The 25,836-nt window shown below is 42.9% G+C and overlaps 1 protein-coding gene across 4 annotated transcripts in view; it reads left to right on the forward strand.

Annotated features, from left to right (window-relative positions):
* Window positions 1–25,836, forward strand: part of FRAS1 (Fraser extracellular matrix complex subunit 1) — a 409,376-nt gene that overhangs the window by 217,642 nt on the left and 165,898 nt on the right. For all 4 annotated transcript variants that reach the window (XR_012500267.1, XR_012500261.1, XM_074345854.1 and 1 more), the window contains exons 16-20: window positions 3,331–3,471; window positions 5,090–5,230; window positions 6,526–6,702; window positions 18,178–18,318; window positions 20,623–20,766. Coding sequence is in view for 2 of the 4 variants with exons in the window: in XM_074345854.1 (XP_074201955.1) it covers window positions 3,331–3,471; window positions 5,090–5,230; window positions 6,526–6,702; window positions 18,178–18,318; window positions 20,623–20,766 (744 nt within the window). In the remaining 2 variants the exon portion in view is untranslated. The remainder of the gene's footprint in view (window positions 1–3,330; window positions 3,472–5,089; window positions 5,231–6,525; window positions 6,703–18,177; window positions 18,319–20,622; window positions 20,767–25,836) is intronic.

Below are 25,836 nucleotides of genomic sequence, written 5' to 3' on the forward strand. Positions count from 1 at the left end.
TCCCACTCCTGGGCTTGTATCCAGAAGGAAATCTACTTCAGGATGACACCTGCACCCCAATGTTCATAGCAGCACTATTTACAATAGCCAACACATGGAAACAGCCTCAATGTCCATCAACAGGTGACTGGATAAAGAAGAAGTGGTATATTTATACAATGGAATACTACTCAGCCATAAAAACCGACAACATAGTGCCATTTGCAGCAACATGGATGCTCCTGGAGAATGTCATTCTAAGTGAAGTAAGCCAGAAAGAGAAAGAAAAATACCATATGAGATCGCTCATATGTGGAATCTAAAAAACAAAAACAAAAGCAAACAAACAAACAAAAACAAAGCATAAATAAAGGACAGAAATAGACTCACAGACAGAGAATACAGACTTGTGGTTACCAGGGGAGTGGAGGGTGGGAAGGGATAGACTGGGATTTCAAAATTGTAGAATAGACTACACTGTATAGCACAGGGAAATATACACAAAATGTTATGATAACTCACAGAGAAAAAAATGTGACAATGAGTGTGTATATGTCCATGAATAACTGAAAAATTGTGCTGAACACTGGAATTTGACACAACATTGTAAAATGATTATAAATCAATAAAAAATGTTAAAAAAAAAAAAAAGAAACTTCAGAAGTTTTGGAGGGTGGGAGGGGAGAGTGCTTTTTAGATTCATTTTTGCTTCTTTGTTCCAGTTATGAGTTGAGAGGCTGATTTTCTTCTTCACTGATATGAAGGCCAGGGCCTTTATCCATTTACTGAAGATGAATTTGCCTTACATGTCTGCTTCTAGAGGTGCCAGATCCTCCAGGATTCGGGATGGAACATTTGGCCTCATCACTTGCCATCTTTTTTCTCAAGTTCTTAAAATACTTTTCAGGAGGTTAGAATAGTGTTGGTAGATTAAAAGAACAGACAGAATAAGTCTTCACAGTTCTCTATACCTCAAACATTGAGTCTCTGGTCGTGAGAAGAGATTTGCTTTGCTTGTTTTTAAAGAATTTAACCAAGGAGTACGGAGTCAACTGAGTCATAGGCTTACCCGCAGCTGCATTCCCCCTCCCCTCGCTTCCACTCTCGGGAAAGGCAGCTTTCCTCTGTTCTGTTCAAGGCTAATCTCCCCATCTGTGCTTTTGAATGTAATTCCCCTTTTTCTCCTAGATATGCTTTCAACGATTATTCAGACTCTTCTCTTGTTAAAAACCTTTGCCAGGGTCTGTATTGGCCTTGGGCTTTTACATTATTGGAGAGACAAAATATCTTGTTACCCTTTTAATTATTTCCTACCTGTGCCCTTCTGTTCACAGCCAAGCGCCTTTAAAGGAACAGTTTGTTTATTTTGTTTGTTTGTTTATTATTTAACAGTTAAAGAAGAAGGAGATGGATTTATTTCTATGTATTGATACAAATCCAAGAACTATCACACAGTTTTAAAAAGGGAAATAAACCACGTAATATGCTAACATTTATATAAAAACAAAAGGATATATATGTATATGAGTAAAGGACATATTTATGTAAAGAATATATGAAAATAGAAAGACCACTTTCCCACTAAGAATGAGTAAGAGTTTAATATCGTTGTAAAGAAACAGTTTATAATCATGGCCTTCACTCCCATTCTGTCCGATGAATCCACTGAAATGGTTGTGGCACAGGTCACCAGGTCCCAATTTCTAAGGGACGTGAACCTTCTTCAGATTTTATTTGTCTTCTCTGTACTGTAAATGTCTTCCTTCTTGAACTTTTTTCGCTCTTGGGTTCTCAGCCACCATACTCCTGTTTTTCTCTCCTACCTTTGGATCACTTCTTCTCAGTCACTTTTGCTAGTTTTTTCTTCTCTCAGTGACTTTTGGTGTTCTCTTAATCTTTGACTACTTCTCTCTAATCCTTCCTCCTTTTACTGAATAAATCGACTCATTTCTGATCTCGGCAACCACCTCTCTGTAATGACCCCCGGGCCTCTTTCTTGAGTCCCAGAGTTATAACTCAGGCTGTTTGCGGGCCACATGTATGCCAAAGCGAGCCCATCCTAATCCCCCACACCTACCCTCCTTTTTGGGTTCCTTGAGTGGCGTCACTCATCCCCATGCCAGAGCCCTGGAAGCCATTTGAGACACTTTTCCCCGCACTACTCTCAAATCTGTCACCTCATTCACAGCCTTGATTCAACTCCCAATCATCGCGTTCCGTGAGCATTGCCACCATCTTCCAACCAGGCCCCCAACTCTCCTTTCTCACCTCTCCCAACTGTCTCCAAACTGAAGCCAAAGTGATCTTTCTTATATGCAAACATGACCCCATTTCTACGGTGTTTAGAACTGTGTAAGGGCTCCCCGTGTCTTTGACGGGATGAGAATCTCCACTAGACTAGTCTGGTGTAGTTTCCATAGTCTGGCCCTTCACACTATCTCAGCTGAACGGAACTGCTGGTTCCCAGGATCCTCCTGGGGTCTGGGCCTGCGCTTGCCTTGCTGCTTCAGCCAGGAGTACATTCCCATCAGCCTGGCGTTCTCTGACTCACTTTCCAAGACAGCGCTCAAGGGTCATTTCTTCTCTGAACCCTTTCTTGACCTTTCATACCGCCTACCCCACACACATTTTGTTGGAATGTTTCTTGTGCCTACTAAGTGATGTGTTTAGTATTCCTAATATTACACGTGTTTATCTCCCTCTGGCAGACTAATAGGTCCCTTAAAGTAGAGACCAAGTTGATTTGGCTTTTGTGTCTCTACCACCTGACACAGGACCTAACACATAGCTTAAGAAATGTTTTGGGGGCTAAATGAATGAATAAGTGAATGAATAGATCCTGGAAGGTTGTGTGAAGTTCAGCAATTTCTACCTAATTTTTGTAGCATGACCTTGTTTAGTAGAACTCTGAATTTCTGAATTCTCTCTCCAACTAAGGTTGTCAGGTAAAACACAGAATGAAATATTTGGGACAAACATAAACTAAAAAATTTATTCATTATTTATCTGGAAATTCAAATTTAGCTGGGCATCTGATATTTTTATTTGCTAACTCTGGCAACCCTACTGCCAAAACCATTTTGACTTTAAGTCCCATATTAAGTTGGATACACTTAATATATTGTATAGGTGGGCCTCAGTATTTGTTATGCTTAGTTCAATGAATAATTAGTTGGTTCTCCTTCAACTGTGAAAACAGAAATGTTGGAATCAAGGAAATAGAACTCAGCTGAGCAGCCAGAGAATGTGATTATTATGTTGATATCAACTGTGGATGTTGTAAAGAATAGACTTTCTCTGCTCCCTTTGCTCACTATTGATTTTCTCTGATGAGTTTTCCTCCCCTTTTAGCTTGTGATCAATCCTGTAAGAGTTGTGGCCCCAGTAGTCCCAGATGTCTCACCTGTGCTGAGAAGACGGTGTTGAATGATGGGAAATGCATTTCTGAATGCCCTGATGGCTACTACGCTGATGCCACGGGCAGATGCAAAGGTATGACATGGGTAATTGTTAAATGGTTATATCATCATCATCATCATCACCATCTTCATCATCAAAAAGTATGTAACACGTTTGGTTATGCTTGCTGCTGTATGCTGCTCATTTGGAAATTTGTTTATATGATGGGAAATTGTCAAATTAAAAGGAGTCGCTTTTCCTTATAGAACCTATGTGGATCAGGTATGGGAGCAGGAAATATGGTGGATGCTGGAGGACTAGAGCAGTTAAATACAGGACTTATACATATCAATCATCATTAGAGATCATTGGGTCTTTTTGAAATGCCAAGAACACCTTCAGTATCTTTGTACAGTCCTTGTGTACTTGTAAACCATCACTAACTTACGTTGTAGGTATGACAATCATTCCTTAGATGGCATTTATAAACACATATATTGGCAACTACATCACACCATAAAAATAAAATAAGTAAACCAGATTTGATAGCTTGTAAAGCTAAAGTCTGTATCTATTGAAAATTTGGTTTTATGTGCTATCCATAGTGTTTCTTTCAGACTTACACAACTTAAACTAGGAGACATTCCCATTTGAGGTGGTAACTTATTGCTGCCTACGATATTTTGATTGCCCCTCTTCTCCAAAACAAACCCACATATTCTTACTTCCACCTGTAGTGTCTGTCAGTGGCAGGGCATTTAGATTGGTCTCACAACCTTGTCTTTTCAACCTCCTGTTTATTTGCCAACCTCTTTACTCATCCAGTGTTTGTGCATCCCTTTTCCTCGATATCCTGCCCCCAACAGGCTCATCCTGTCTCCACACTCCCCTCTCCCAGCTCCTGACCCTTGTCCTCTGAGCCTTCTTTCAGTATCTCACTGCTGTCTGTTAGGATGGCATGGTACCATCTGTCTCTTAGAGTCAGAGGTGTCCCACCGCTACCGCCAGAACCAAAGCAGTGGAGATGCATGCTGACATCATCACATGTAGTGCTCAGATTCTTTCATATAATTCTTACTTAGGATCCTAGAATGTCCAGCTGTAAGTATTTGAGATGACCATTTGGTCCAGCCTCTCACTGTGCATATGCCAAAGAAACTAGGCCTGGAGAGACTCAGACTTGGCTAAGGGCATAAGTTAACAGACAAACCAGTCAAAAATGCCAGCGCTCCCAACACCCAGATCAATGAACTTTCCACTCTTCCCTATTCACATGGGCAGTTTTAGGTTCAGGCAAGCCTAGGGCTAAATCTCAGCTCTGCTACGAATGAACTCTGTGATCCTGAGTCAATTTTTTTTAACTTTCTATGACTTCAGTTTTCTCATCTGCAAAATGGGGTTCACAGTACCTACCTCATAACGTTGCTATGAAGATTAAAAAGTGCAATATGTGTATAACACTTAGTTCAAATGCTAAGTAAAGGGTAGCTAATAAATCATAGCTAGCACATGGGTGACAGATGGGTAAAGGAGCAATGTGGGTGGTTCTGGTGATATTACGATCTCTGAACGTGTCTTTTCCCTTGATTTGGTGTGACAGCTAGCGAACTGAGTGAGAGAACTGAGTGAGAGTGGCACATAAGGAGCCCAGCCAAGACATAGGCTTCTTAGTCACCTCAGTCCCACGTGTCCCCCGCACTCTCTTCCTCAGCGTGTCACCACTCGTGTGCCAGCTGCTCCGGCCCTGCCGCCTCTCAGTGTACTGCCTGCAGCGCCCCCCAGGCTCTGCGCCAAGGCCACTGCCTGCCCAGCTGCGGAGAGGGCTTCTACCCCAACCGCGGGGTCTGCAAAGGTATCGTTGGCGTCACCCTCATTCTTGAGAGACTTTCCCATCGCGAGGATGTAGATTGAAGTCACTTTCCGGGGCAACTTTTCCTCTAGTGTATCCCATATGGTTATGTATGCATTACATGCCTTTTTTTTTTTTTTTCATTACTAAGGGATAATCTGAAAAAAAAAATCACATTGGAATATTTGTGAAGACATCCAAAAGGTCTTGATTTTTCTGGCTATCCTTGAGAGGAATTCGCCGTACATTAACACAAAACCCAACTCTTATTTCCTCCTTTTTCCATTCTCCAAGATGTGCTAATGGTTTTCTCAGTGTTCATTTTGTTTTTTCCTGAAGAACTTCTTGTTAATGATATCGCTGAGCAAACTGAGAGTTACTAGCAATGCCTCTGGGCTGAAATAAAATGGAAAATCTTAAATACCTGTTTGCCAAAAAGGCTTTGGGCTCTTTGGGAAGGCAGATTCATTTGAGCCTTTTGAAACTAGAACATTGGGAGCAAACATTTTAATTAAGTGAAGTTAATTTACGTTTATTTATACGTAGGGCACCTTGGAAAAGAATATGAGGACAGTTAGCAGAAAAATATACTTAAAACAGGGCAGTTGCAATAAATATTATGAAAAAGAAAATTTAGAGAATCTTTTAAAGTACAGGAGAGTTTATTATATCAGAACGTGGGTGTGAGAAATTCTGAGTACTCTCTTGGGCTCGGATTTTCACCAGTAGCCAAGGAAAACCAGAAACTGTGATGGATTGTCAAATTCTTATTGCTGCTCCAAAGGGGCCTCTTCCTTGTCTAGAAAAGCAGCCTTTTCTCACATAAATTCTAAGAGAAATTTGTTGCCTGGACCCCTCTTTAGTGGGTGATGGATGACATAATGGATAGTAACGCAACTACCATTTTTGCCAAAAATACAGTAATGGCCTTTATAGGAATGCTTCTTAAAATCATCCATAAAAACTGAGGCCATAATGTTAAATCGTTATCCACTGTATGTGAATCTCTGGAGAACCAAGCCAATATTGTCCAGTGTGCTATATTTTTTTTCCATGATCTAGTCTGGCAGCCTTTCAGGACCTGAGAGATTTGACTAGTTAACATCACCTTCGTTTGGCCTCTCACAAATAGTAATGTTATCACCCTGTGCTTTGTATAGAATGCAGGAAAAACAGTTTTCTGAAAGGATGTATCTGGTGAACTGGTCCAAGTGGTTTTGATTTAATTAGGGTCTCCCCTTGGTGGTAACATGTACATGATCCTTAGATTGTTTTTTGCATTTTATTCCTATTGGCAGCCTGTCATTTCTCTTGCCTGACTTGTGTGGGTCCGCAGCCCTCTCAGTGCACCCAGTGCAAGAAGCCAGAGGAAGGACTGCAAGCTGAGCAGCTGTCTGGGGCAAACATCACCTCTGGCGAGTGCCTGCCCCAGTGCAGAGCCCATTTTCACTTGGAGAACACGGGGCTGTGTGAAGGTGAGTAAGCCCGATTTGAGGACATGTTGGGTAGCTTCTGGGCTCACCTCTTAAGAGATCCTGTGAGGTGGGGCCAAAGCCAGGAGATCTTAGTTTTCCTGTTACAATGGTTCCTGGATGCTTATGGATGGAACCCAAGACCGGCATGCGAAAGCGTGGCCCCACTGATGGCCTCCTTCCCTTTGTGAGTAATGGATGATCTTAAAGAGTGAACAGCTCTTACCCCTCTGTCCCCAGAGTCACACTCAGAAATTCCAGGGAGGGATTCTTTCAGAGACAGTGTAAGTAGCTGAGACAGACCTAGAGCTCGCTGTAGAATTCCATTTATTTGTTCTAATTTGCTGCTCTGAATATGAATTGGTCCCTTCAGGGCAAAATCTGGACTTCTGTCAAAATTTAAAAGTGATTCCCCCCATTGTCTTGGCATATCATCTACAGAGAATTGATGCCCTCCTGAATAATTTGACTCAGTAGCCTGGTCATCTGTAGGTGGTTGAGAAGATGAACAGGAGATATATACTCACCATCTACCACCTAAACCCAATGGCCTTTACCATTTTTCTGTACTATAGCCAAGTCTTTTTCCCTGTGCATAGCTTTGAGTTTTTATTTTTGCAACCTAACTGTAAGCATCCTGCAGATTCAGTTTTGTATTTTACAAGCCCACTTATTGAAGTGGCTTCAATTTTACATTGGAATATACCCTCACGTGGAAATGCTGGATTTCAAGGTTAGATGAAAAGATTTTGGACACAGGAGTTTATGGCACAGTAGAAAGTATGCAGAATTGGAATACCGAGACCCCAGGCCAGACACGTAAGCTCTCTGAGCCTTTGTATTCACAGCGTTAGAAGAGGGATAATTATTTTTCACACAAGCTTTTTGCCAGGATCAAAGGAAATGCAGAGCGTATAAGTGCTTGGTCAATTGTAAAGCCCCCATGATCAACTGGTATAAATCTCAGGCCATATACTCGGGTGTTCAGGAATATTATAGGGGTAACCGCCTGCTCCCTGGGAGGCACTAGGCTACAGGGGTTTGCCTGGTGCCTAAAATTGAAGAAGGGTCTGTTCTTTCCAGACATGCTGGTTTCTACCCATTGTGCATCGCCCAAACTCTCTGTGGTCCCTTCAACTCCTGTGGCTCTGTTTCCACTACCACTTGTCACTAAGAGTGACAGTGCCTTCCCAAGTCTTCATCACTAAGAATCTTCGTCACTAAGAGTCCCAGTGCCTTCCCAAGGCTTATCACACAGCCTTCCCTTCTGATCCCAGGAGAAGTAAAGAAGAAATCTTCCCAGGCTATTCAGCGTAGTTAGCCTTTTCCTATGATTTTGATCATTATATTAAAAATAAAAAATAGGGAATTTGGAGAAGGATCAGAAAAGAGATACAAAAATGCTTAACATTTTGAAAGTTAAATTGTTAATAAAAATTAGAGTAACCAGGGTCGTTCAGCCAGAAAATGATGTTCCTGTTGATTCGGTTCACATGGTAATGCAGACATTGTGAGAAGCGGCTTGTTCTTTTCACTTGGTCCTGATACCAACCTGACAGGGTCAATAGGACAACTATTTTATTTTATTTATTATTTTTTTTCCTAGTGGGACAACCGTTTTAGAGGAGAAGAAACTGAGGCTGGAGGAAGTTAAGGCTGTAACTTGCTCAATGCCATGTAGCCAGCACAGAGTAGAGTCCAGTGGGGACTTGAGTCAGCCTGACTCCAGCATCCATGCTCTCTCTACACCAGGATGCTGCTATCATATGGTCACTGAAGGGGCAAAAGCACAGCATACCAACGCTGCAGGATTGAGACATCTTAAATTTAAGAAAGCATCTTTGACAAAGGGGGTAGTTTTCTGGGAATCCCTTTATATAGACACCTCTTAAAGGATTAGAATCTAATCCCTCTGGAATGGTTTAGTTGTGGTCCCTTGTGAAAGGGCTAGACTGACCTCTTGAGGCCCCGTGTAGCCCTGTGATTTTAGGCTAATTAACATAATATTATTAGGTATCACACATATAGCCCTCTACTCATATTTATTACCAAATCCCACACAATCTCTGCTAGGCAGATTGTTGTACTCAATTTATAAGTGATGAGAATGTGGGAGAGGGAGGTTAATTGAGTTGCCCAAGATTCCACTGGGAAACTGAGCGTAACCACCGATTGTTTCCAACCTTACCTGAGTAGTAAGTGTGTTGATTGATGTATTCCCTGTCACTCATCCCGTATCTCAGGAAACCTTTCTGCCTCCCCACAATCTGTTCATTTTCGATTCTGCTGAAGCGTTGTCTCTGAAATCAGGCCTGGGAGCCCTGTGAGATTGCACTGGGCTCCCCTCCTCACATTCCAGGAAACACCCTTGCCTCTTCAAAGAACATTTTGAAAGGTTAGAGTTGGGTGTGTGTGTGTGTGTGTGTGTGTGTGTGTGTGTGTGTGCGTGCGCCACTGAGAGTTGATTTTACAGCCCTTTTGATCGCTAAGCTTTTCATAAAGAAGGAAAAAGCAACTGTTTTCTGGAACTCTCCCTCTTCCTCTCTGAGACTGCAGCACAGAGTGATTAGAATATGACTGCGGCTAATGAAAGTGAGAGGCGGATGCATTAGAGGGAGAAGCAATTTACTTGGAGTCTGAATATTGTCAGAAGTTATTATAAAAGTTTCTACTCTAGAGCTCTATGACAATCCAGGAAGGATCTTGTGGAAGATGAAGCAAATTTACTCAAGATATCTGACTAAGATCCAAGTCTGTGATGGAAAGACAAAAAATATAACATTAACAAACAGTGACCAAAGAGATATTGTTTATTATTAGCCAGAGAACGATCTGTCTTGATTCATTCCTTCTATAAATGTTTATTGAATGTTTTGTGGGTACCAGGCATTGTCTAGGCACTTGGGGTGCACGTGTGAATGAGTCAGAGGAAATTCCTGCTCTTCTGGAACTTATATGCTGGTGAGAGAGACAGACAATGAGTAAATAAATGAATAACAACACCAGCAACAAAGCCCATGGTATATATACACTTGGCTCGTGGTCTGTACTGTGAAGCCCACAGCCAGGGAATGAGGAAGGCAGGGGCTAGCTGAGGTGGGCTCCAAAGCAAAAGTGCTTTGGTGGGAAGGGTACGGAAACCTGCGTGTGTTTGTCCTGTATTTTTGACTCATTCTCAGAAATGAACTTGGGAGGGGGAGGGTGTAGCTCAGTGGTAGAGTGCATGCTTAGACATGCATGAGGTCCTGAGTTCACTCTCTAGTACCTCCATTAAAAAAAAAAGCAAAATTAATAAATAAATAAAACCTAATTACTTCTCCCTCCCCCCAAAAATGAACTTGGTTACTTCAGAAGGTGGGACTCTAACATGATGCTTCTTTTTCACATGGCCTCTGTGTTTTCAAAGTGTGACCAGAATTGCTGGTACAAAATAAAATCTGTTACTAATTGTAAGAGATCATTTGAAGGCATTGTCAGTAATCAACCAAAATTGTGCCCGTTTATTAAATATCAATCTTGAGTATTAGCTAAAAGAAGGATTTTAGTGATTTTATTCAGCGTTTATCTCACCAGTTTAACTAATTGTTCACTAGCATTGATAGATTCTACTTTCTAAAACAAATGGAAAACCCAAGAAATACCCAATACCAGGGGCACTGTTCTCACAGTAGTTTATGTGACTGGTGCCTCCTGAAGTCATATAGTGACTGTGCAGCCCATGTGGATGGGTGGATGGACGGTAGGAAGGATTCTGGGCTCTGGTCAGTAGGAGGCCCCTCCTCTCTCCCATGGGTGGTCCTTGGATCACGTCAGATTGCTCAACTCAGTCTCAGAGTCTCCTTCCACTCTTATTGAAGATTTCTTTTTTAAAGGATTCAACTATTTTGAAAACCCAGCTTTTAGTTGAGGTTGCTCTAGAGTGGAACTTCTCATAGGAATCTCCTGGGAATCTTGTTAAAATATGGATTCAGATGAATGGTCTGGGGTGGGGTCTGAGCATCTGTATTTTAACACGTTCCAGGTGAGGCTGACGTTCCTGGTCCACAGACCTTGGTTTGAGTAAGCAAAGCCTCTAATCAAAGAAGGACAAATACGGCATTTTATCACCTGCATACTTGTTTCTAACAGTTAAAAAAAAATCCCAATTTTTCTTCTCACTGCGTGCATTTTACATATTACAGAAACTTAAAAAAATCCAGATAAAGAAAACAAAAACATCTATTACTAGGTTTACCCAGATTTAACAAATAAAAATATAGGATTAGGAAATAAAAATATTTAGCAAATAAAAAAAAGAAATGTCTAGTATGTCCCACATGTTACCTGAGATATTCTAAAATATTTTTTATTGTTTATTTCAAACTAAACTTAACTTATCCTTTATTTTAAAAATGTAAATCCTACTTACAACTCTTCTATCTTGAGATTACCTCTTTTAATCTTTTAGCATAGATTCTTATAATTATTAACATAAAAACATATAAATCACTTTATAGTTTATAAATTTTTTACAACTCAATTTTATTGGAAATTCTGTGAGTTTATATTTACTCCCATTTTATAGATGAAAAAAGTGAGGCTTAGAAAGAACTAACTTAAGAATAACATAGCAATGGGGGATCCAGGCTCTAATAGAGAACATAGTTGCTCAGGAAATGTTTCCTTCTTTCCGAGCCTAGATCTCTTCTTCTGCATTTCACACTGGAACTTAACAATTTAATTTCAGGCCAGGCCATCTCAATTAATGCTCCAGCTCAATCACCATTGCTCAATCCAGCTCAATCAACAGTTTGGCAGTGGTAGAGCAGGATGGGCTATGAACATGGTCAGGATGACTAGATTAGCCTTGTAATTGCCCCGATTCTCTGGCAAATTAATGATGGATTTTTTTTTTCAATTCCCACAAAGTTCAGCAAGAGAGTTCAAGATAATATAATTTTGAGGAAAGTACAAGTTTTATTTTTAAAATGAACTCTGTTGTGCAATAATGAATGTTACCTACGTATCTTCTAATGTATTATGTCAGTAGAAACACTGTGGTTCAAGCAAGAATGCAGAGGCAATAAACATCCCAGTCACCCCCATCCCTGCATCGCTGCCTTTTCATTGTACTTAGAATGTCACAGAACTTTCTTTGGTCAGGGAAACATCAGGGAAATTTTTGCAACTAAATTTTTCCAAGCCTTCTTTTTCTGTTGAAGATAGTATTGCCTCTTTAGGCGGGTCTTACTTCATAGGGCAAAATTGCACAAAATCAATACAGGTTTATTATCTTTTTTCCAGTTTTATTGAGATATAATTGACATATCACATTGTATTAGTTTAAGGCATACAACATAATGATTTGATATATTTATGTTGCAAAATGATTCCCACATTAGGTTTAGTTGACATCCTTCACCTCACAGAGTTGCAATTTTTTTCCTGTGTTGAGAACTTTTAAGATGTACTCTCTTAGCAACTTTCAAATAAACAGTACAGTATTGTTGGCTATGGTCACCATGCTGTATATTACATTCCCCCCAAACTTATCTCATAACTAGAATTTTGTGCATTTTGACCACCTTAACTCATTTCCCCTCCTCTTATTCCTACCCACCCCCCAGCAATCACCCATCTGTTGTCGGAACGTCATCATTCAGCCCAGCTCTTGCTCTTGGTTGTCTCTCCAACATTTGTGATTATCCAAGCCACATCCTTTGTTCTCAGTGGCTCCCAGTAGTTGAGGGTGTGCCAACACCCCATCCCAAAGGGGAGGATCTTAGTCAGCACCTAGATGTTGGCTGATTGGAGCCAGACCCTCAGGCAGCAGCTCCTAAAGTGTGCAAGTGAACCTCTTTCAGAGAAAGACTGGGAGATGGGTGTTCCTGTCCACGCCCTCTGCGCTGAGCCCTGGGGTGACAGCTGGTTAAGAACTGTTCCTCTGTTTGCTACAATCCCACAGAACCCACAGACTCAAACCCTGCTTAATCACCATAGTCATCTAGGGGTGTGTCCTCTGGGCAGCAGCTGTAAAAGCCAGGGCACCAGACGGTATCCTCCCACCTCCCAGGTCTCAGAAAAGGCTAGCAGGCACTCAGCCTCTACGTGTGTGTAAAAGCAGAAGCCTGACCCTCAGGCTGCAGCTTTTCATATAGGCAAATATGTTTCTTTCAGGAGAAGACTGGGAGATGGGCGTTTCTGACCGATGCGCCTGCGCCGAGCCCTGGGCGATAACCACCACAAATCTTAGAGAGCCTGTGAAGAGCTATGTCTTTGTATGCTCTGGTCTTACAGGCCTTCTGGAGTCAAGCCCCACTGGCTTTGAATTTTTGCTTCATTGGCTTGGAGTTTTGGGGGCCCATTTCCAAGACAGAAGTCCTAAATTTAGGGTTCTAGATGTTAGATTCAAATCCTTCACTCCTCGGGGAGAAGCTGGGCGTTGTGAGTTCCCACCTGACAGTATGTTGCTGTTCCAGGGGTAGGGTTTGTGGCAAGACTGTGTCTCAGCCTTTCCTGTCCATTTTGATGTTTTTTTTTTTTTCTTCTTTTTCTTCAAACTTACTTAACCTGTAGGAGTCACTCAGCCAATTTCTGGATTCCTTTCAGAGGGAATTGTACCATGTATAGCTGTAGATTTGGTGTGACTGTGGGACAAAGTGAACTCAGGAGCCTCCTATGTTGCCATCTTGGACCAAAATGAGTTTCTTTTTTAAATGAGAAATTCACTTTTTTAAATGAGAAATTCGGTTAATTAATGAACTTGCTTTAGGTGAATAGGAAGAAATAAAGTATATTGTGGTATTTTGATCTATGTAGTTGTTCCTAAAATTCACCAAAGGCCTAAAGGCACAGAATTTTAATTAAAGAAATAAATGGGCAGGAGTCGGCATCCTCTGTTTGAGTACGTTACTATTTATGAAGTTGGGATTCCCTTGCATTAATTGAATGAAATACGTGGCATCTCTATTAGGCAACACTCCTTAATGTAGTCCCTAGAGTGCTGACATAAGTTGTACGAATGCATGCCTTCTGGAAATGTTCAGTCTTCTTCACTTTCCCCTTCTTGCTTTGATAGCATGGGTGTGCTAGGCTTTGGGAATAGAAAGATGAAAAAGATATAGACCATGCCTTCAGGAAAGCGTGATGATGTAGGGGAGGCTGACATCTGAACAAGTGATTAAAAGAACATGATGCATGTTGTAATGACAGTAGACACAAGATTCAGGAAGAGTGCAAAGGAGACTGACTGTCTGGGTAGAGGGTATGCGGAGAAATGTGTAGGGGGAAAGCTACACCATCATGCTGTTGAAGGTCAGTGGGAGCTCACCAAGCAAGAAGGTGGAAACGGGCATTCTGGGACAGGGAAGCAGCAAGTGCAAAGGCATGGCATGTTTGGAGAAGTACCATGCATTTGGTATTCCTGTGGTATAAAGTCCAAAGCAGTGAATTGTAGAGAGTGATACTTGAGACGTGGGGGTGATTCATGTCATGAAGTGCTGGTGTGCACTGTGCTAAGGAGTTTCAAGTTGACATTATTGGTTTTGGAGAACCATTAAAAGATTTTAAGTAGAAGAAGAAGTTGGTCAGTTTGCATTTTGTAGCAATCTATCTGGTGGTTGTGTGGCAGGTAAGTGGGGAGAAACGGAGTGGGGCTGGCCAGGAAGCTGCTGCACTAACCCACATCATGGGTGATGTCAAAGGTCTGCATGAAAGATCACAGGGACAATTAAATTGAGATAGATTTGACAGAGATTTAAGAAGTGAAAATCAGCATATCTTAGATGTGTTGTGGTGATGGAAAAGTGGAAGTCTAGGGTTTTTGCCATGAGTGACTTGGTGAATGGTGAGGTAACAGGTGAGCCAGGGACTACAAAAGAAGGACCAGGTTGGCGGTAGGATGCGAGGTTGGGGGTGGACATTGAGTACAGTTTGGACGGAAGGAATGTGATGTCATAATTTACAGTAAGTAGGCAGGAGCTGAGCTTGGGAGTGGATAATGGTGGTATTGGCAGAATTAGGAATATGAGATACCAACGAAACACCAAGTAGAGATATCCCCAAGGCGGTTAGGTTTGTGTGATTAGAATTCAGGGTAAAAGTCAGAGCTGTAGACTCACCTGCATGGAGGTCATCATTAATGCTATGACTAAGTTTGCTCAAGCGTGAGAAGAGCAAGAGCAGAGGGTACAATTTGGGGAAGCTCCTCCATTCATGACGTGAACAGAGAAGGGCTGAAAAGAAATGATCAAAGAGAAAGGAGACCTAGAAGTGTGCTGTCAGTGTTTCCACCCACCCACCCACCCACCCACTGACCCTCCTACCTGCCCCCCCACCCATTCAGTTAGCAGAAACTCATTTATTGGGAACATGTGACATGCCAGGGACAGGGACTATGACAGATACTGTGGGAATCACAGAGATGGAGAAGATGAGATTTTTTACTCTTAAAGGCTTCCCAATCTAGTAGCAGGTGGGGAGGTAAATTAAATCATTTTCATTAAAAAAAGAGAAAGAGAAGGGGGAGAGGGAGAGGGCCGGGAGAGAGAGAGAGAGAGGAGAAAAGAAAAGAAAAGAAAAGAAAAGAAAAGAAAAGAGAAGAGAGAGAGAAAAGAAAAGAAGGAAAAGAAGGGTGAGCAAAAGGAGGGGAGTGATTTTATTTAATTTCATTCATTTCAGTGCTCATCCTTTATCACACTATCCCTACTGCATATCCTAGAGGATTTTGATGTTTACATCGTAATTCAGGAGACGTCTACCTCAAAAATTGTTTTGACATGAAAAGCCAGGAATTTTTACATGATATGGAGATAGGGATGCTGGCCCACTTTTTGTGTTATTAAAAAGAAAAAAGAAGTAGTAGTGTTCATCACCTGAAATTTAAATAGAAAATAGAATGAACAAAAAAATGATCTGTTTTAATTGTTTTAGGTACAATTTTTACTGGAGTCAGGTTGACTGGAATTCACAACCATCTAAGGACACTTTTAGTGCTGGCACTTTTAGTGCTTAAGCAGCTCAGTTATGCTTTTTCAGAAATATACTCAGCCATCAACTGGAAAACCACTCTCTAAAAACATAGTATTACGTGGAGAAATTATTCATAGGACTTTTTATTTCATATCTCTTCCATATATGCCCTGTAATGGAGTTAGTCTTCCTTGAAGGATCTTAGACTTCAAACCAGAACTTCTGCTGTGAAATCAGCTTCCATAGAATGACAGACCCTCATAAAAGTCACTGAAATAGTGTAGACAAATCAGCACAGAATTGGAAGTTTCATGTGTGTGTTTTAAAGATGCAGATGCCTGTAGTTACAGACATAGAGAATTACAGAGAAAAAAGTGCTTAGAGAGGATGGCCACCCAACATATCCTTTTCCTCTGTGCCACACGGCCCCTAGCCAGCTCATTATCTACTTGGTTTTTACACATTTCCAATGAAGGCCATTCTGAAATCTGCCATGGAGATGTTCAGTGAGGCTCATTTCTAAAATCTAGTGGGTGGCAAAGGGACTTTCTCCTGGAATTCTTGGCCAAACAACCTTTCAACTCATTTGTCCTCATTGCTTTCTTGTTTTCTGTAATTCAATAATAACCTTTATTCACACTGAGTCAGGTTATCACATCGATTCTGTGACCAAATGGAATGAAATAAAGTAAGTTGTGTGCCCATAATGCATTTATTCATCTTCTCCCGGCTTTCAATTCCACAGTGCTACGGTTTGATTTCCTATTTATCAGGGAGGTGTAACAGGAAGAGCTAGGGATTTTAACAGTCTTGTAAAGTCTAATAGGAACATATTGGTATTATCATAAATATATTGAAGTATGTAGAAGTATGTTGCTTCCCCAAATCATGCTGGAAAGCCCTGTGTTGACAATATAATTTAGCTGTTTTTTGAAATATTGCCACCTGACTTTCTAGTACATGCTGTTTCATTTTGTGTTAAACTTGCTTTAAATAATGAGATAATGTGTACCCTTCTTTTATAATAATATTTGTTCACCTATTCTATTTTGTTTCTTAAAGAGAGGAAGTGTTTTCTCAGTGATTCTGAAAATACTTGGGAAAAAATTCCTGTGACTTGTGCGAACAGAGCTGTTAACAAGGCAATCTAAAAAAAAAAAAAAAAAAAAGGAAAGGAGGGGGAATTATTTTAGAACTTGGAGCTCTGATTCTGTTTTTCATAGAGGAATAAGTATTGTGAAACAGATATAGAGCTCTACGGCGTATCCTGGGATGATGATCAAAATATTCAGCAACCAGTAAGGTAGGGTGTACTACAGTGAGGCCCGATCCAAGTGGGTACTGGCCTTAGCTCAGGAGCAGGGTCCTGGAGGCTTCCTGGTACAGGTGTTAAACCTTTAGGTGCTGGGTTATGGATGAGGCAGGGTACTAGGGTGCAGCCAGGGCTGCAGGGAGCACCAGAGAGTTTAGGACAGCAGTCAGACACCAGCTGTATACCAGGAGTTTAACCAGTACTTCAACAACCAGTACTGCTGGAGCAGGACATCCTAGCTTATGTCAGCCCCACATAAATCCCAGGTTGAAATTTATGTTTCTGTGGAGGGTTGGTGGAAATGGAGACCTCAGTGATGGAAAATCCCATCTGGTTCTTCTAAGCTGCTGGTCTCTAAGTCCTCTGGGTATTTGATGGAAGGGTCAGAGGAAGGGAAGAGGAGGCTGAGAGTGGTGCCTCTGTGGTCAGTGGAGCTTGTGCATTGGACAGAAGGTGGCCTGAAATGCATGGGGTCATCCACATGGGTACGAACCAGGTCATTGTCTTGCTCATGGTTGTTTCCCCAGCACCTAGACCTACCTGAGGCTCAGTAACAAATGAAGGAATGAATGAATGGAGGTGAATGACTGGCTATTTCAAATGGTAGGTGTTATGATTATTCAAGTGTGGTGAAGCCAACAGATCAGGAGACAGTTGCCATTGGAAAGGTAGTTTGTTACTCTTGCTTGTGTGTCTGTGGATGCAGCTAATTTGAGAAGCTCAAAATGTTCGACAGTTCTCACCTGTGTATGTCCGGTCTCCATCAGAGAGTGGGCACCATATAAACCTTTGTGGAATCAATAAATAGGGCTTCTATCACCTTTCTCTTTAACCTGAGCAGCCTGATCAGCAGCGCATCAACCGTGAGGGTGGGGGGGGCTCTCTTGAGGGAAAGAGACCTGTTTTATGGCTTCCTGTTCTTTATTTGACATTCTCCGAGAATGGGAACATGGGAAGAAAGAAATGGATGATTCTGCAAAGGATTATTTTTGTTTTGCAGCATTTATGCCTTACTTAATCTGGGTTCTGCAGACGCCTGCTGTGTAGGACATGTCCTTGAGGGAGAAGTATGTGAGATGTGTGCCCTGGCCTTGGGAAAACTGAGCAAATGTGCAGAACTTACGCCCATGCGGGAGTGTCCACGGGAGAGATGGAGCTACTGCAGTTGTTGAATGGTGGCTTTCCTGATTGTGCCCTCTGCTTTCTCTTTCTTCCAGAGTGCCACCAATCCTGTTTGGGGTGTGTAGGGAAGAGCTCCCATAACTGCACGGCCTGCAGGTCTTCCCATGTGCTGTTGGATGGGCAGTGCCTCCCCCAGTGCCCAGATGGATACTTTAACCAGGAAGGCATTTGTACAGGTGAGTGTGTAACACGCCAGCGCACATGCCCTGTGCCCATGTTTTGTCTTCATTATGCAGCCAGCCTCCGTAATTAGAAACCCTGTCATACCAGGGGTCTAGGGCTGGGCTGTAAATCCTTGTCTTGAACTTGTAGAAGTAAAGGGACAGAGTGAGGGAGCAAGTGAAATTCTGTTCTTCCGATAGGGCAGTATGTATGAAGTGAAAAGTTAGAATCGGCTTGAACTACGTGTACAGCGCGGGGCGGATTTGACGGTGATCGTCACGCAGCTGAGCTACTACAGGGTCTAGTGTATTTGTGAAGGATCAGGCATCTGGCGTGGCCTCTGCCATTCTCAGCCCCACTTCCCCTGGGTACAGCCCAATAGGGCAAAAGGAGAGAGAGGTATTTCTTCCTTTCCTTGACATGTCAGTCCAATATGTTTTTAAGAGCACCTTTGTAGTTCAGTGACAGAGATTCTAGAAATTACTAGTTCAGATTAGTACAGGGTTTTATTGGAATTGACAAAAGACTAAAATTTGAGCACATCATTGTGGCACTGTGTTTTCTCATATCTACAGAAAAAAAGGAAAAGACAAAACACAGTCTATCATGATCACGGTTTTGTTTCTAAAAACAGACTGTTGAGGCCAGCTTATAGGAAGAAGCCCATTGTTAAGAAATGGTTTGACATGTATTTCTGGAGTTGGAAAACATGTCATAAATGTAGAAACTATTTTTGAAATGAATGAAGACTTGTTAGGTTCATCTAGCCTCAAACTCCAAAGAGGGAATTTAACGTGAACACAAATTTGGGCAATGGAATAGCAATATTATATTTTTCCTGGAATTTTCTTCTTCCAAGTGGCCTTTTAATCTCTGTAGGCCCCTCATGGGTTGCTTTACTTGAAACACTCACTCAAGCTCAGTGGGGAGCATTCCTGGTTTCTCTGTCACTGGGGTTGTCCTCGAAAACAGGGCTCTGTCGTATGTGCTCTCACCCTCCCCCAGTTGGTTTTTGTGTATGGAAAACTGTTTCAGGGAGAAAAGTCTGAGTAAGCTCTGACGCTCCTCTGTCCATGCCTCTACCTGCGTGAAGCCAGCAGATGGGTGGTACCTCAAGCGGCAGGGCGCCAAGGTCACTGGAAATATTCTGGCAGGGAGGAAAGCACTGGGCGGTGGGACCATCCCGAGGATTCCAGTATCTTTTGGACAGGCGTTTGCAAAGTTAAGAGCCTCAGGAATGTAGGAGGAGTTCATGCTAGCCTTCTAATCAGTTCACTTTCTTGCTCGCTTTTTTTTTTTTTTTTAATATAACGCCTTATCTTCTCTTGGCCTCCCGCCAGCAGAAGTGAGAAGCAGTTGACTTTACTCGAAATCCTGCCTTTCCTTCCCACCAGCTCTGTGCCAGAAGGGAATTCTTTGTCATCAGTTCTTGCCAGCAAGCTCTACCCAGCTCTGGTCCCTCCCTTCCCTTCCTCTTGGAATCAGACATGCTTAGACCTCGTCATCCTTGGCAGAGAAATCCTTAAATCTCCTTCCCTGCTCCTGCCTCTGCCTCCTGCCCGGCGGCACAAGTGTAGCTGCAGCCATAGCCTCCCGTTCCTCTCTGCCGTCCACCCTTGTCTTTCTCACCTGCCCCCACTGTGACTCACGGCTCATTTCAGTGTAGGACCTCTGAGTAATTTGGTCGTTTTTCTGGGGGAAAACATAGCTTGGATGCAGTGTTGTCTAAGGAATTGAATTTCAAACACAGCTCCTGATAACCTCCAGAAGGAGGGCTTTTTCGGTTCTTTGTATTTTAATTAAGTGTCGCTGCTAAAACCAGCATCCAAGTTGTGGCCTCAGGGGGAGCCCTGCTGGCATCTGACTCTAGCGAGAAGTTTCCATTTCCTCTGCTGTGTCCGGTTCCCCCTGGGCCTGCCAGGAATTTCTTAGAAGCAAAGCATCTCCCCCCTCTCCCTGTCCCGCTCTTGGAATCACAGTATTTTATAGGGAGAGCCCTACCAAGTGCTCTTCTGCTCTGTGACTTTGATGTGAACTTCCTTACTTGCATAGATGGGGATGGTCAGGCCTTGCAGTCGGTTCCTCTAATTCTGATGCTTCTAGCTTCTGTGTTCTGTTCCCGGACCGTGTTTTCACTAACATCAGAGAGGCCGTCCTGCAGTCAGGCCTAAGGCTATGTCGGGCTCACTCAGGAGTCTTTAAAAGTTGATGAGTGTTTGAAGTCTGCTCTTAAAGTAATTTGTGGAGTCCATGAAACACTTCATGTATTTACATGCTGAGCTGCTAATTCTAATCTTGGTTCTCATTTTGCCCCCCAGAATGCTACCCAACCTGCAGGCAGTGCCACGGCCCGTCGGGATCTGACTGCATCTCCTGTCACCCTCACGGCACTCTGGCCGGCGGGAGCTGCAGGACCAGCTGTCAGGAGGAGCAGTTCCTCAACCTCGTGGGCTACTGTGCCGGTGAGTGTGACTCCTTCTCAGTCTCAGGAATCAACCGCCATTCGCTCACGTTCTTCTTGCCCAGCCTCTGAGGGCTCCTGTGCTTGTCCTTGGTCATCAGATTAGGAGCTCTCTTGTGGGAGTCATTGGTCTCCTGCCTGGAAATTCGCTTCACTGCTTCCTATCAGATATTTAGTAAATATGTGTGGTTTCAAGTAGAATCTTCTAATAACACTCTTGCAATTCCTGAAAAAACTTAGAACCTCATATTAGTGGAGATTAAAGTCGTGATAATAGTGCCTTCTGGGCCTGTGGTGTCCTTCAGCTGAAGACAACAAGAAGTATTTTCAAAAGAGTCACTCTGAAGACTGTCTCCTGCGGTGGAGAGCCTTTGTCATCACTACCAGGCACAAACGTCTAGGGAGACTTACCGAGAAGTAAATCAGTGGCTTCAGGAGATGGGTTTTTTCCTCCTCAGTTTAGAACTCAGATCTCAAAAAGAAATGAATTAGGAAAACAGCCTGGAATTTGGAAGATGATGAAGGAGCCATGCAGTGTTTGTCTTCAGCCATCTATTCATGCAGCAGGTATCTTTGAGTGTCTCCTAATGGTCAGATGCTCATAATACCAAAAAAAAAAAAATATAGTGACAAATAAAACAATGACTCTGCCCTTAAAAAGCTTACAGTCTGGAGAGAGGAGCTGACAGTTTAGTGGGTTATTATATACCCCTACCCACTTCTCCAAATTGTAGGAGAAACTTGAAGAGCTTTGCCTGGAGAAGCTGTTGTCATAGCACTGAAGGGCTTGACCGGGAGGCAAGAGGGAGAGCTGGGAATCTGGCTGGATCTGGTTGGATGCATGCTGGAGGGATGACCTGGCTGTAGGGAGGAGGTGTGGCCAGTTGTCTAGATCATAGTATCCAGCAGGCACATGCCATCTGGGCCAGCACTGCTGTCTCAGCCATCCAGTTTGGTGGGTGTGGGCACAGCAAGCCAATGGTAGCACTTCAGGTGTAGCTGGGGCACCATGGTCTGGGTGATCCATTCTTTTCGCACATGACCTTAGCTGGAGACTAGACAGTGGGGTCCAAGGTCTATACCCTAGGAAGCTAAACTGTCGAGAGCAGGGCTGCAGCTAAAAAATGCTGGGATTCAGGGCAAAACCAAATCATAGAGACCGCAAAGCATTTTAGGAACAATGGAAAGTAGAAGCTTGGAGAGTCCAGACTAATGAGATACCCGACAGCTGTAGGGTGTGAGCCGATCGCTAGTCCCACCAGTTGTAGTCAGAACTGGCCGGGGAAGTGGGCAAATGGGAGGCATTAGCACCTACTCTTGAAGGGGAATCTGGCAGTGGCAGGGTCTGACTGGTGTAATAGTTGGTAAGCTTGAGCTCCGCTGCTCATTCTTACTTTAGGATACGAAGGAGCAGCTGCCGTGAAAACTAAGGTTCCTGACATGGTTAGAGCTCATTAGTGGATATATATTGAGAACCGACCGAGTACAGGTGCTGAGTTGCTGTTTGAAGGGGACACAGAGTTTCCTTCTACTTAAGGAGGTGAACCAAAGACACAAGTGCAGTTAACAAATAGTACAAAGCAAGTTATGGATAATAACACCAACAGTCAGCATGGGCTGCAGGAGTTCAGAGAAGGGAGAAGTGAAAGGTGTGGAAAGTGTTGTGGAGGAGGTGGGACCTAAAGTTTTTCCTGAAGAATAGCTAGGATTCTGTTAGAGAGGTCAGGTGGATTCTACCAGGAGACAGACCCAGGGGGAGAACACGTGGGCCATTCATGGCTAGTGAGAGTGGTCCAAGGGCATGGTTTGGCTGAAGGGCATGGTTTGAATTAAGGCATATTAGATGAAATGGTTGGAATCAGGGTAAAGGGAACCCAAAGTTCTGGGTCAAAAACTCTGGACTGAATCTTGTGGCCAATAGGGCCATGAGAGTTTTGGGGAGGACTGTGATTGACTAAGACTATGTCACAGGCAGGAAATCTGCAAGCTGCGTGGAAGATGGATTGGAGTCAGGAGAGATTACAGTTAGAGGGGCATTAGAAAGTTGAACCTTCATAATGGCTTTTCTATTTCCAACCTATTCTGTAAGTGGACCCTAAAAATTTTATGCTGGGGCAGATTTTATAAATAAATGTTTATATAAGGAGATTGGAAAAATTTAATTTTTAATCAGCTCTGTTCTCTCCAATGTCCAGAGCCCTCTTTGATGGTAAATTAGGTGATTAGGAGTTGCATTAATTTTTAAGGCTTTTAAGAGATCACTGGAATAAAGAATCGTGGGACTAGGCTAATTGACTCTACAAGTCCCCAGTCCTAGAAGATCAAGTCTCACTAAAATAAGCTAGAAGGGACAAACGTTGGCTGTCCTGAGATTAGGTATATTAAATGAAGGCTTTAAGTAAGGTAACTCATTGTCCGGTGCTTGGAAATCCTTCATTGACTGGAGAATGGTGTATCAATATTTGTTACAGAAAAATTTGGCCAATTATTTCAGTTGTTGATCTTTCAGAGAAGTGCACTGACCCAAAGTTTACTTTTTCAATAAATACATGCTCTTTCCAAACCCCTCCCAATTCTCTCTGTAGCACTGTAATGCATTCATTCATTTATGGCTTCATCAAACATTTATCAGGCACACACTTCATACTAGGCACTGTGCTAGTCTCTGGGAATGCCCGGAGAAATAAGATACAGTGCTTGCATTCAAGAAATGTATCATGCAGTAAAGGAAGGAGGTATGTGTTGGGTATGATATTGCTGTGGATATGAGATGAGCCTGTGGGACAGCACCCTAACCCAGGCTAGAACATGTATGTGTGTGTGTTTAGTGGGTAGTGAAGGCTTTCTGGAACAGGTCATAACTGGGATGATTTGGAAACACGGGGAAGAGTTAGAGGGGTTTGGAGATTTAGAGGCGAGAGCATTCCAGAAAACAAGCCAAAGAATATTTTCTGCTCAGGCACTGGCGAAGAGTTAAGTAGAAGGCAGCCCTAGTCTGGGAGCGCTGGGACCTGAAGCAGAAGGAAGAGGGGCAGGTCATGAAGGCCTTTGTATGCTCTGTTTAGGAGAGCAAGCTTTGTTATCCAGGCTGTAGGCATCTCTTGAAGGTTTTTAAAGAGAAAAGCATCATGATGACATTTCTGCGAAAAGATCTGTGGAAGACTGGGCAGAAGAAGACAAGACTGGGGGCAGAAAGACCTTTAGGAGGGGGTTGTCGGTGTCCAGATGAAAGATGAAGCCCTTTGATGAGGAAACTGCTGAGGGGATGCAGAGAGGGGGGCATGGCTTCACTAAGTATTCATTATGTATCAGATTTGTTACCGAAACACAGGTCCAGCTGCTTGCTATTTGAAAGCCAATACAAAGAGAGGCACATGTGAGTAGAAAGGAAAGTTTGCTGTATTCTGCAGACAAGCATCCAGGAGCGAAGGAAGCAGGGAGGAGGGGAACTCTTGTCCAAAGATCAATTCCCACCAGCTCCACCCTCAACCGCCGCCTCCCCCCGCACCAATCAATGGGCATGGGCTTTTAAAGGGGAGTTTCAGGGTGTATAGACAGAAGGGGCAGCTACATGCAGATCAGCACAGTCAGCTCTGACAGTCGTCTTGCACATTAGTCATGCAGTGGTCTGGTCAGCATCATCTTGATTGTTTTAAGTACAGATAATCTTCAGTTTCAGGGTCAGTTTGTTCCCATTTCTATGAGGCCAGTTCTCGGAATTGTGGCAGCTTATGTCGTGGCTACGGTCTGGTCATCGTGTAGTTAACTTCTACCTGGTGGGGGTTTCTGTACCTACAGGACAGCTCAAAGGATCTGGCTCAGAGTATTATCTATAGCCCTTGAGGAGGAACTAAAGGTCCTTGACTTTGTTTAATGACTAAACTACTATTATTTGGTCTTGTTTGACTGCTTTCTTTTGCTTTTGCATTGTTTCCCTTCTAAACTTATTCTTTGACTAAAGTTTTTCTACAGACAACAGGCAGGTGGAGGCCATGGCAGGGCTGGAGGGTGGGGCAGGTCTATCCTGAGAAGGCCCCATCGAGTCCTGCTCCATTTCAGGTTGACCCATGTGAGATTGCTATTTGGCAAGGGGAGGGGGAAATGAAATAGTGGTGATTTCTTATGGTTCAACCTAATAGAAGCAGCAGAAGTTGGTGATCTTGCCCTTTGGATAAGGGAGAGGGAGTTTCCAGGGATGATTTCTAGGTTTCTGGTCAGGTAAATTTGAGGAATGGGAGTACCACTTACCAAGGGCCAGAACAGGAACATGCTGTGTTGAGCTTGGGCTTCTTGGACCACTGGACACCCAGGGGTAGCTGTCCAGGAGGAGGTTGCAGGTCTAAGTGAACACAGCTTTCTGACTGTAGCCCCCGTGAGCTCATCTGCTGTTTTCATTGTACCCCGAACCTAAAGTCCTGGAGCTCTATTTTTAGCTGAAGTGTTGCCTTAGTCAGGTCATAAGTTAACCTTGTGTAACTTTTATCTAAACTTAGGAAGGCTCTAGGAGGAGCCCTGGAGATAGTCAAAGCAGAAGATAATCCACCCCATGCAGTGCCATCAGTAGAGTGTATTTCCATCGTCCTTGGGACGTCCTAGCACAGTGGGAGCCCTGGAGAAACATCCTCTCTGCTCCATCTTTCATGTGTGAGCTTTGCAGGGTGGTAGGATTTACTCACAGGATTTATTCTCTACCTGAGCTACACCTAAGATCATCATCAGAGACCTCTTAATTACACTTAGCTGTTTAAGAAAGAAAATTACATCTAATCAATCACACAGACAAGCATAAACTCTTCCTGGGAACAGGTCCAATAACCTCAATGTGTTATCACATACGGAGATGTCATATGTGTGGGGTTCTTTCCTTCAAGCCTATCAAAGCAAATATACAGTTTGTGAGATTTTGATCAGAGCTGAAGGCTTTCAACAGAAATAAATGAACTGGGGTGAGATGTGACAGTGGATAAGATTGCAACAGACATGGTTAAGTCCATGGAAAGCCAGATTTTTTCTTCATATTTTTTTGTTCTTTATATTTTGCCCACATCTCAACAAAGTGATCCCCAAATTT

The sequence above is a fragment of the Camelus bactrianus genome, chromosome 2 (genome assembly GCF_048773025.1).
Source record: "Camelus bactrianus isolate YW-2024 breed Bactrian camel chromosome 2, ASM4877302v1, whole genome shotgun sequence".
NCBI lineage: Eukaryota > Metazoa > Chordata > Mammalia > Artiodactyla > Camelidae > Camelus > Camelus bactrianus.